This window comes from Herpailurus yagouaroundi, unplaced genomic scaffold, assembly GCF_014898765.1.
Source record: "Herpailurus yagouaroundi ecotype Mexico unplaced genomic scaffold, PumYag 202, whole genome shotgun sequence".
Lineage (NCBI taxonomy): Eukaryota > Metazoa > Chordata > Mammalia > Carnivora > Felidae > Herpailurus > Herpailurus yagouaroundi.
This window is the reverse complement of record NW_024412433.1, coordinates 7,029,613-7,041,136: the sequence shown is the minus strand read 5'-3', so window position 1 is coordinate 7,041,136 and position 11,524 is coordinate 7,029,613. Positions and strand designations below refer to the sequence as shown.

General features: G+C 52.9%; 1 protein-coding gene across 2 annotated transcripts in view; it reads left to right on the top strand.

The window, feature by feature from the left end:
* The first annotated feature begins 359 nt into the window (after window positions 1–359).
* Window positions 360–11,524, top strand: part of INPP5D (inositol polyphosphate-5-phosphatase D) — a 124,168-nt gene continuing 113,003 nt past the window's right edge. Inside the window, exon 1 of one of the 2 annotated variants that reach the window (XM_040450648.1) lies at window positions 360–628. In XM_040450648.1, coding sequence (XP_040306582.1) covers window positions 495–628 — 134 coding nt within the window. In that variant the 5' untranslated portion in view covers window positions 360–494. The remainder of the gene's footprint in view (window positions 629–11,524) is intronic. The other variant, XM_040450647.1, reaches the window with a different exon arrangement.

The following is an 11,524-nucleotide window of genomic DNA, read 5'->3' as shown; positions in this document are numbered from 1 at the left end:
GGTCCCAGCTGAGTAGCCCCTGGAGTAGGGTAAAGCCCAAGGCGAGGGATCCGGCCAGGGCGTGGCCATCCCACGTGAGCATCCAGACAGGCCTCCAGTGGCCACTGCCCTGCCCGTCCACCTGCCAGGCCGCGCTTCTCCGGAAGCCGGCCGTGAGCCTCCTGACCCCGACGACGACGACGACGACCCAGCTGCCGCCCCGGGGAGGCCTTGGGGGGGCAGCGGGAGGGGCGGCCGGCGGGTGGGCGGGGTGGGAAGGTGGAGCGCGGCCTCCCCCGGCCGGTCTCCGCAATGAGGAAGTTCTCTGCCGCTGCTGGCTTCCTTTTCCTCGCTGAGCTCCTGAAACAGGAAGTCGGGCAGAGGAGCTGGTGGCAGCAGCGGGGCAACCGAGAGGGGACCGACGGCGGCTCGCGGTGCGGGGGCCTCAGCTCCCCTCGGTGGCGTGTGGGTCCTGGGGTGGCCGCCCGCCCGGCCCGGGGAGGCCCGTGGCCGCCATGGTCCCCTGCTGGAACCATGGCAACATCACCCGCTCCAAGGCCGAGGAGCTGCTCTCCAGGACGGGCAAGGACGGGAGCTTCCTCGTGCGTGCCAGCGAGTCCATCTCCAAGGCCTACGCGCTCTGCGTGCTGTAAGTGCGCCGGGCCCACGGGAGGAGGCGCGGCCCGCCGGGGGACAGGGTGGCTTCGGGTCACGCGATGCGTGGGCCCCACGTGTGTGCTGCCCGGATTCGTTGGTGGGTCCTGCTGAGGCCCCCTGTGGGCCTGCGTGGCCTTGGAGCTCAGGTTTTTCAGCGCCGGACCCCCCAGAGCCACTCTGGGCCTGGTCACACGCGAGCGGCGGGGGCAGGGGCCGGGGCCGGGTCGAGGGTCTCCAGGCTCTGGGAGGCAGGCGGGAGCTCGGGGCTCCAAGGTGGTGCCCGTGTTAGACAGCGGCTGGCTCAGCTCAGGTGTGGGTCACAGATGCCCAGCCCGGAGACCCTGGTGCAGACCTCTGGGGAGCAGGCGTGGCGAGCGGGGACCCTTCTGGTGCCTAGGCTTTGGGTCCCCGGAGGACGCCGTTGTTCGGGAGCCAGAATGTGGGGTGGGTTCGCGCAAGAAGGACCTCTCAGTTCACCTAGAAGCTGCATTCGGGGCCCTGAGAGCAGAGGAAGTCACCATCACTGACGGGGAGAGCCTCTTCCCTCCTCACCCCGGCACCGGGCTGTGTCCCCCACCCATTTCGGCCACCCTCATCTACCCACTTCACCTCACTCCCGGCTCCGGGAGATCGCCCAACGCTCTGGTTCTCTTAACAATGGAGGAACCAGCCACTTGCTGGAGGTTCCTTTTTAAAACACCCTTCTTGACCCATGTCTGAAGAAGGCCCTCAGCCCTGCAGCCCTGGCATCTAAGCACCCCTGCACGGCCTAGGGCAGTACCAGGGTACAGCAGGGGACGGGCTGTCCCCCTGCACCTCTCAGGTAGCATCCCCGGGCTTGCAGGAAGTTCCCTGTGACCAGGCAGCAGGGAGGCAGGTCACTGAACACAGACCCGTTTTGAGCATTAAGCGTACGTACTTGTCGGGGCATTATCTCATTTCGTCCCCACGGCAACCTGAACCGCAGGTGCTGGTGTCACCCCCCTCCTTTGCAGTTGAGGAAACTGAGGCTCGGATGGGTTAAGCGACGGACGACGGTCGAAGCCAGGGCCATCTGACCCCAGAGGCTGCACCCAGGCCACCCCCCTCCTCACCCTGTCAAGCTGTGAGCCTAGGTTCCGGGTGATACGGCAGGAGAAGCCAAGGTGTCTATGAGGACCACCTGGGAGTATTAGAAAATGCTCCGAAACAGGCCTGAGTGTTGATGGCACCAGAGGCCCACCTCCCAAGGCCAGCTTCCCATGCCCCCCAGTCTCACACTCAGGGGAGGGGACCCAGGACCTCCCCACAGGCAGTGCCCCCGTGGGCACCCACCAACAGGGCCTGGGAAATAGTGGGGAGACTCCAAATTGACTCTGCTGGGCCCGCATGGACCGGTCTCCTGCCCCAGTGGGCGGCCGATTCTGTTGGGTGTTCGCTGTGTGCTGAGCCCCCGCTGAGACCTTCCAAGGCTAACTGGTGCAGCAGCCCTCTGGTCAAGGGGCTCTGATTGTGCCCCGGCTACAATGCAATCTCTGACTCCAAACGGGCAGCATGATGGAAGCCAGAGCCGGGGCTGAGTGGAGGCCTTGGGAACCTCTCGTCCGATGACCCCTGAGTTTGCAAGTGAGCGGAAGGAGCTTCGAGAGGGTGAGGCCTATGTCTCCACTGCCCTTACTAGCTGGCGGCAGGCTGGGATCCAGGCCTGGTTTCCCGTAGTCCTTCCTCCGCTCCTCCTCCCCCACCCCTGTCCCCTCTTCTGCATGGAGTGACTCTCAGAGCTGTAGAGAGTTCAGGGTCTGCATCTTAGGGAGGGCGCCCGTGGTGCCCAGCTGTCTACTGTCCTCTTCACCGAGGCCTGGACTTGTCATCAAGTTCCTGTCCTCGAAACCCTTTCAGGTCTAGACCCCAGGGCTTGGATTCTTCCCTGGGAACCCTGCCCTTTGGCCAGGCCCGGGGCTCCCCGAGCCCCTCTGCTTTTCAAGGGAAGCCATCCTTCCCGCAGGCTCAGGAGCCACTCCAGGCTGTGGGATGCCAGGGACCACCAAACTGTCCCCAAACCTGTGAGACACAATCCTGCTGCCACCTTTCATTTTGCCAATGGAGGAGATTTAAAAATGAAAAACTGACTAAATGGGTGACAACTAACTGGTACCTTCCAAAGGCTCATTTCATGGAAGAAAGCATCGTTTAACACCGAAAAGCAGGAAGAGTGTACTCTTAAAAACAAAACAAAACAGGGGTGCCTGGGTGGCTCAGTTGGTTAAGCTTAGTTTGACTCTTGATTTCAGCTCAGGTCGTGATCTCATGGTTCGTGGGTTTGAGCCCTGCATCGGGCTCTCTGTGCTGGTAGCCCAAAGCCTGCTTGGGATTCTCTGTCTCCCCCTCTGTCTGCCTCTCCCCTGCTCATGTTCTCTCTCTCTCTCTCTCTCTCTCAAAAATAAATAAACGTTAAAAACGAAACAAAAAACCAAACAAACAAACAAACAAACAAAAAAACAAAGCAAACACCAGTCCTTTAAATCGAATAGATTTAACCTCTTGGGAAGCAAAGCCCACCATCCTTAGTTTTCTCTGTTCCCCGTGGCCCGGTGCAAACCTTGCCCCACGCCGTCCTGTCCACGGCCTGCGGGGTGAAAAGCAACTGGGCGAAACGTCCTCGGTTTCACAAGCGACAGGCTTCGCCCCTCTGCTGTCTCTCTGGAAGTCAGCTGGGAGTACGGGGACCCAGCTGGTGCAGGTGTGGGGTCAGGGCTCTCCAAGTGAGCCAGGACCGCAGGAGGAGACCACCAAGACTGCCCTCCTGCTCTAGAAGTATCCACAGAAAGAGACCTCGTGGCCCTGCGTGCGCAGGCCTCATTCTGCCCGTGCCCACTGCCTGGAGCCTGTCCCCAGTCCCCTCTGCTGAGTGAGGGGACAGCAGGGGGCCTCCAGCGGCTGGTTTAGGCAGCTGTGTTCGGAGCACCAGGAACAGAGTACAACCTCCCCAGTGGCCTTGGTGCTCAGGAAAGAGAACAGGATTTGACTATTTAAATGAAACGAAGAGGGGGGTGAGGAAGGCACCAAAAGACAAGGCTGCGATTCAGTGCCACCCACGTGATGAGAGCACACGTTCACCCCAGGCCTCGCAAACCCGCATTTCCTCCAGAGAGGTCAGCCCTACCGCCCACCTGCCACCGGGCAGGAAAGCTCAGGCCTCTCCTCAGCAGCTCAGAGAACCCCGCTTTAGGGAGGCCTGGAGGCCCGTCTTGGGCCCTGAGAGCCGGAGGGGGAAGGCCCCAGGCAGCTCTGCCGTCTTGGGGCAAGGGGGCTTGGAAACACAAGCGACAGCGTGCTCTTCTAGATGGGGCCTCCGTCGTGCTCACCTGACCACACTCAGTCCCACCGCAGGGGAGGCTGGAGGGGGCATCCGGCCCAGCTGGGATGGGCATACTAAGAGGCCATCCAGCTTGCGCCCTCCTCTCCGGCCAGGACAGCACCCCCACGTGGCACCAGTGCACCTGTTAGGCGCTTTATGCTACAGAAAAGAGATACTTACCTTTGGGGATGGGGGTCCCCCCGATGTAAGAGCCAGGAGTCAGCAGGGCCAGCCTCCCCTGGCTCAGGCCACACAGGCAGAACCAGAACAATGGCCCAGCGTGGTTGGGAACACAGTCTGCCCAGTGGGGTGGCGTTCCCACTGTAGCACACTAGAGTTGGCTTCCCTCCTGGAGGAGGGGCAGACATGTGCTGCCTCGTCCAGCCAGCTGGGGGGGGTGGGGTGGGGGGGGGGAAGTAATCTCGGTTTCCTCAATACACAGCCTTCCCCGAGACGCCCAGGTCCACCCACGGCCTCCTTCCCGGGGACGGCGGCCAGGCAGCCTGGATTGTGGCCTCGTCAGCACGGCCCCAAAGATGAAGAAGCACAGGAACGACATTCAGTCACCAAAAGCTCCCTCAGAGAAGGCCGCCTTCTCGTTAGGAAGTGTGACAGGCCAGTTGGGGTAGAGCAGGCCCTAAGCCTTGCTCCCCTCACAGAAGGTGGTTGCTAACCTGTTCTGCCTAAAAATAACTGCAAGAGATTCACGAAGGCTGACTGTGTGCCAGGCTTCGTTCCAGGCTCTTTACATGTATTAACTCACCGTCGCCAGCGACCTTCGGAGGAAGTCCTGTTATTATCCCCACTTTAAGGACGAGGAAACTGAGGCCCAGAGAGGTTAGGTAGCATGCCACGTTTACAGGACCGATAAATGGCAGGGTCAGGACTTGAACTCAGGCCGTTCTCAGGAAGGAGAAACGGGGGCCAGCAAGCCTGGGGCTGTGTGGGATCGGGTAGGCCCGGAAAGGGGGGACACAGAGAAGGGACTGGGGGGGGGGGGCAGAAATGTCCAGGAGAGGCATAAAGCCATTTCCTGTGGTGTGAATGCATGGATACAACCCCCTTTCCTCCAATTTGCTTCCAAAGTTTCAGTCAGGTTTGCACTGCTCACTGATTATTTTTGTGCAATGCAAAGAAATACACTGGTTTTCGTAGCTGGTGTTGACAGAAAGGGGGGCCCAATACTGGTCCAGACGGTAGCCTCTAGCCAGGCCGGAGGACCACGGGCTCTTGAAACCCAGTTGACGTCAGAGTTGGTCCAAGTGTTCTTTTCTTCTGAGTTTTCTTTCTGTGCGCAAGACGGGAGAGAGGGGAGCGCCCGTGAAGGCCTGTGCGTTCAATGGCTCACTGGCATCTTCTGTGCACGGTGAGGGACTCAGAACAACCTGGTGAAGCTGACGGTCTCCAGGCTTTCTGCGCCCGTGCCCAGCACACCAGGGCAGCTCTTCCAGAACCAACGTAGGCTCTGGCTTCGGTGTGTTTTGCAAGCTGGCCTGCTTGGCGGGTTAACTTCACCTGGGCACAGACACTGGTGCCTCCCCGTCGAAGGGTCTGCTCTCCTGGAGTGTGAACCCAAACGTGGTGGTGAAATGGCTGTGGTGCTCCTGGCCAGGCGTTCCTCGTTGCCCTGGAGATGGGGTGACAGGCGGTCTGCCCTTCCCGCCTCAATCCATGCCGTGCGACGCAGTGCTTAGCGGACAGCCCTCCGTGACTGGCTGCGTTCGATGTGAGTTCTGGTGTTTGCGAGATGCTAACCTGCCTGCGCCCACCCAGCGTCCTGGCTGGTGAGGTGCCCACTCCTGGGGTTAATTTGTTTTTATTGAGGTATAATTCACATCCCATAAAATCACCCTTTGCACAGTGAACAATTCAGTGGTGTTTAGGACATCCTTAGCGTTGTGCAACTATCACCACTGTCTAACTCCATCATCCCAAAAAGAAACCCTGTACCCACGGGCACTCACTCGGGATTTCCCCACCCTCCAACCCTCGGCAACCACTAATAGACTTGCTGACACTTGCCTGGTCTGGATATTTTATGTGCATGGAATCATACAATATGCGGCCTTCGTGTCTGGCTTTTTCCACCCAGCATAATGCTTTTGGATTCAGCCATGTTGTAGCATGATTACGGTTAAATAATAGTCCGTTGTGTGGCTAGGCCACATGTTAATCATCCATTTATCAGTTGGTGGACGTTGGGGTCGTTTCCACTTTTTGGCTATTATGAGAAATGCTGCTGTGAACATTCATGTACAAGGTTTTTGTGGTTTGGTTTTGTTTTTAAAGTTTATTTATTGGGGCGCCTGGGCGGCTCGGTCAATTAAGCGTCTGACTTTGGCTCAGGTCATGGTCCCACGGTTGGTGGGTTCGAGCCCCGCGTCGGGCTCTGTGCTGACAGCTCGGAACCTGGAGCCTGCTTCTGATTCCGTGCATCCCTCACTCTCTGCCCCTCCGCTTCTCGTGCTCATAAATAAACATTTTAAAAAATTTTTAAGTTTATTTATTTTGAGAGAGACAGAGACAGCACAAGTGAGGGAGGGGCAGAAGGGGGGGGGGAGAGAGAGAATCACAAGCAGGCTCCACAATGTCAGCGCAGAGCCTGACGTGGGGTTCGAATGCACAAACCGCGCCCATGATCGTGACCTGAGCTGAAACCAAGAGTCAGGCACTTACCTGGGTGAGCCACCCAGGTGCCCCCATGTGCAAGGTTTTGTGTGAACACGGTTTTCAATGGTCTTGGGTGGGATTGCTGGGTCAAATAGTAATGGTAGCTTTCTGGGGAGCGGTCACACTGTTTTCCACAGGAGCTGCACCGTTTTACGTTCCCATCAGCCATGACTGTTCCACATTTTCACCAACCCCCGTTATTATCTTTTTGGGGATAATGATTCTGGTGGCTGTGAAGTGGCATCTTATTGTGACCTGGGGCTGCGTCTCCCTAAATGATTAACGACGTCGAGCTTCTTTTCATGTTTATTGGCCATTTGTCTTTTTTTTTTTTTTTAATGTTTTTATTTCTTTTTGAGACAGAGAGAGACAAGAGCACAAACGGGGGAGGGGCAGAGAGAGAGGGAGACACAGAATCCGAAGCAGGCTCCAGGGTCCAAGCCGTCAGCACAGAGCCCGACGCGGGGCTTGAACTCATAAACTGTGAGATCATGGCCTGAGCCGAAGTCGGACGCCCGACCGACTGAGCCACCCAGGCGCCCCGGCCATTTGTCTATCTTATTTGGAGAAATGTCTCTTCAGATCCTTTGCCCATTTTAAAAGTCGGCCCGTTTGTCTTGCTGTTGTTGTCATTGGATTACTGAGAGGGTAAAAATGGGAGAATGTGGGCAAAATGTGTGACCCAAGGCCAGGCACACACGGTCAACACCCACTAAACCCTGGCCATTATTTTTTACAACTCCTAAAGTGAGTAGTGATATTTCAGATGCAGAGGAGTATAGGGCCCCTCTGTGGAGAAAGTTCCACAGCAGAAGGAAAGAGAGCACCGGCAGAGTGACACTTCTAGAACTTCCTGGAGCCCCGTAGGAGCCTCCAGGAGACAGTGAGCTGTCATGTGGGGCCTCCTCAGAGGAAGTGCTCAGAAAGATAAGGCAGGAAGAGGACTTGAATGGTGCATGAGTGTCCAGTGGCCGCTGGGGCCAGGGTTGAGCTCCCGGAAGCCTGACGGAGAGAAGGGTCTGGGGCATGGAGGCCAGGAAGAAGCACCAGGCAGATTGAAGACAAAATCAAGGAATGGAGGCCGTCTTAAGAGGGATTGACTAGTTCCCATTTGGGAGGGAGCTACTGAGGGGACAAAAGTCCTAAGGCTCTGCAGAGGGAACCAGCCCAGCATGTGGACGGGGTGGGGGTCAGTGCAGGTGGCCGAAGCGGGTCCTGCCGGAGCAGAGCGGGTAGAATAAGCCTGCAGCTCTGGGGACCAGATCTTTCCTTTCTCCCGTGCTCATTTCATACCCCCGTTGTCCGTTAATTAGAAAAGCATTGTATCGGGGTGCCTGGGTGGCTCGGTCGGTTAAGCGTCCGACTGCGGCTCAGGTCATGATCTCACGGTCCGTGAGTTCGAGCCCCGGGTCGGGCTCTGTGCTGACAGCTCAGAGCCTGGAGCCTGTTTCAGATTCTGTGTCTCCCTCTCTCTCTGCCCCTCCCCTGTTCATGCTCTGTCTCTCTCTGTCTCAAAAATAAATAAACGTTAAAAAAAAAAAAGAGAGAGAAAGGAAGAAAAGCATTGTATTAACAAGTACCAGGACCCAAACAACTTGGGTTCAACTACGTTGTAAAAATCACCCCAGACAGGGCTGGTCCCCAGAGCATCAGCTGCTCCGGCCTTGCACTCATAGCCAGGACCCTGCCCTCCAGAGTCTTGAGGCTTGTTGAGGCCATCACAGGCGTCAGTGACGATGCAGAAATAGATCTTCTGATAAACAGCGCAGTGTTCTTTCAAGTAACTTAAAAAAAAAATAGTGTTAAGGGAAGCCTGGGTGGCTCAGTCAGGTAAGCATCAGACTTCAGCTCAGGTCATGATCTGGCGGTTTGTGGGTTTGAGCCCCACATCGGGCTCTGCGCTGATGGTGTGGAGCCTGCTTGGGATTCTCTCTCTCTCTCTCTCTCTCTCTGACTCTCTCCCACTTGCTCTCTCACTCTCTCTCTCTCAAAAGAAATAAATAAACTGGAAAAAAATCTTAAAAAAATAGCATTAAGCATAATGTGCAAAGAGGTATAAAGAAGGAAAGTAATCACCCAACTATTGAGAGACAAACGTGAATACTGCTAATTTGTATGTGTACCTTCTCATCCTCTTTATTCCTCTTTCTCCAGGGATGTAGAAATCTCTGTAATATGATATCTAGCTATACGCACATAATTTTGGTCTGTGTTACATTAACATTCCTCAGTTGGTTAAAAATTTTCCTAAATATCACGTTTAGCGGGCGCCAAGATTCTAGCACAACATGTGCCACAATTGATGAAATGACTTGTGTGATATGACATTTAAGTCGCCAGCAGTGTTTTATTGTTATAAATATGATGGTGATAGAGGTCTTTGTGCAGAATTGTAACGTTTCTGGGTATAGATTCCCAGAGGTGGAATTATTGGATCAAAGGATAGAAATACTTTTTAGATTCTTGATACAGAAAGACCAACGGCTCTCCAGAATGTGGTTCCACTTTGTGCTCTGGTCGGCTGTACAAGAGAGTGCCTACCTCATTCCAGCGGCCATGTGCTGAATCTTTGCTCCTAAAAAAACATTATTAAGTTGCAAGGTGAAAGGTGGTTAATACCTGTTCATTTCTCTTTGCATTTCTTGATTGCAATCGTGGTAAACTTGTTTGACAGGTGCGTTGACCTTCATCATTCCTCTTCGGCGAATGGTCTGTCCATTCTCTCTGACGTTTTGCTTTTGAAGCTGCTGTGTGGTTTTTGTGTTATCTGTTTGCATAAAGTCTTTGTATCACATTTGTTGCAAATATTTGCACTGTGGTTTCCCTTTAAACTTTGTAATTTTCTTGACATTCAGAGACTTTTTCCCTCTTTCTCCTTTGCTTTTAAATGTAGAGAGTCCCTCCGCTCAAGATATTCTGGGGTTTTTTTTTTTTTAGTGGGAGGCAGGAGGGTTAGGACAGGGCCTTTGGAACTTGATAGACTTGGGCTAAGGAGGACTCTGCCTGTCCAACCTCCAGCAAGTTGTCTAATTCCACGGGCCCTTGGTTTCCTTATCTGCAAACCAGGCTAAGAAGACCTTTTGGGGTCCCTGGGTGGCTCAGTCGGTTAAGCGTCCCACTTCAGCTCAGGTCATGATCTCACTTGTGAGTTCGAGCCCCGCATCAGGTTCTGGGCTGACAGCTCAGAGCCTGGGGTCTGCTTCAGATTCTGTGACTCCCTCTCTCTCTCTCTCTCTCTGCCCCTCCCCTGCTCATGCTCTGTCTCTCTCTGTCTCTCAACAATTAAACGTTTAAAAAAAATTGTTTAAAGAATACCTATATAGTAGTGTCATTGGGTGGATTGAATTTAAGTGTGCATCACGTGCAAAGTATTTGGGAAAAACAGATGGAGAGATGATAAATTTTTCATTTTTGTATGTTTATTTATTTATTTTGAGAGAGGGGGAGGGGCAGAAAGAAAGGGAAAGAGAGAATCCCAAGCAGGCTCCATGCTGTCAACACAGAGCCCAACACAGAGCTCAGTCTCACCAACTGTGAGATCATGACGAGCCAAGATCAAACGTTGGATGCTAAACCGACTGAGCCACCCAGGTGCCCCCAGTTTTTTGTTTTTTGTTTTGTTTTTTACATTTGACACTTTAATCTCTCTGGAATTAATTTAATGAGTAGCGTAAGCCAAGGATGTATGTGTATTTTTTTCGAGTAGCCAATCATCTTTCTCAAGAACTTTCACTGAATGATTTACTTCTTTTCCTTTTCTGACTCATCCTTCACTGTATAGTAAGTCTCATATATCTCCTTCTTGCCTGTTAACCCTGTTCTGCCTATTGTCTGTTTTCTTACATCACTATCATGCCAAATGCATCACCACAATTTTATAAACGATTTTATTTTAGGATTTTCATATCTATTGTTTTCAAGTATCCTTCCAGGCGAACCAGCTAATAATTTTGTCGAGTTGGGAAAAAAGACAGTTGCACCTTCGATTAGAATTGCATGAAATCCATAATATAACTTGCGAAAAGGGACATTTTAGTATTAGTCTTAATGATAAGTATAGCTACCCCTATTTAAAATTGTGTCATTTTCTTCATACAGATCCTTCATATTTCTTGTTATGATTACTTCTGATTACTTTACAATTTTGTTAGTTTTGTCAGTGATAGCTTTCCCCCTGCAGTTACCCTTTTGTGGTAACTGAGAACATACAGGAAAGTTACAGGTTTCATGAATTCACCTTTTATTCTGTTACCTTACTCCTCCTTGCTTCAAATTGCTTTTCATTTGCTTCTCTTGGATTTCTTGATGGACAATCCTGTTGTATGTAAATCGTGATCATTTTGTGGTCTACTGTCCAAATACTTATAACTCTGATTTAGATTTCATAATTTATTACATTGGCCAGTATTTCTAAACCACTGCAGCGGAGGGTATTGGGAAGAGAACATATCTGCCTCAGGAAGTTCTATGAGAATCAAACGTGACAGTTCCTGGAAAGAATTTGGTACAATACCTGCATGGAGTTAGCACTTGATAAAAGTCAGTTGTTACTCATTGTCAACGTTAAACAAGGACCCATCTTTTCCTAGTTTTGTAAATAGTTTTGAATGACTAAGTATTGAATTTTATCAAATGCCTTTTTAGTCTCTATTGAGATGACACATTGTTTCCCTTATGTCAGTATAATAGCTTAATTTTATGAAGTCCCTAACATTGGGGCGCCTGGGTGGCTCAGTTGGTTAAACATCTGACTTCGGCTCAGGTCGTGATCTCATGGTTTGTGGGTTTGAGCCCCGCATCGGGCTCTGTGCTGACAGCTTGGAGCCTGGAGCCTGCTTCGGATTCTGTGTCTCCTTCTCTCTCTGCCCCTCCCCTGCTCAC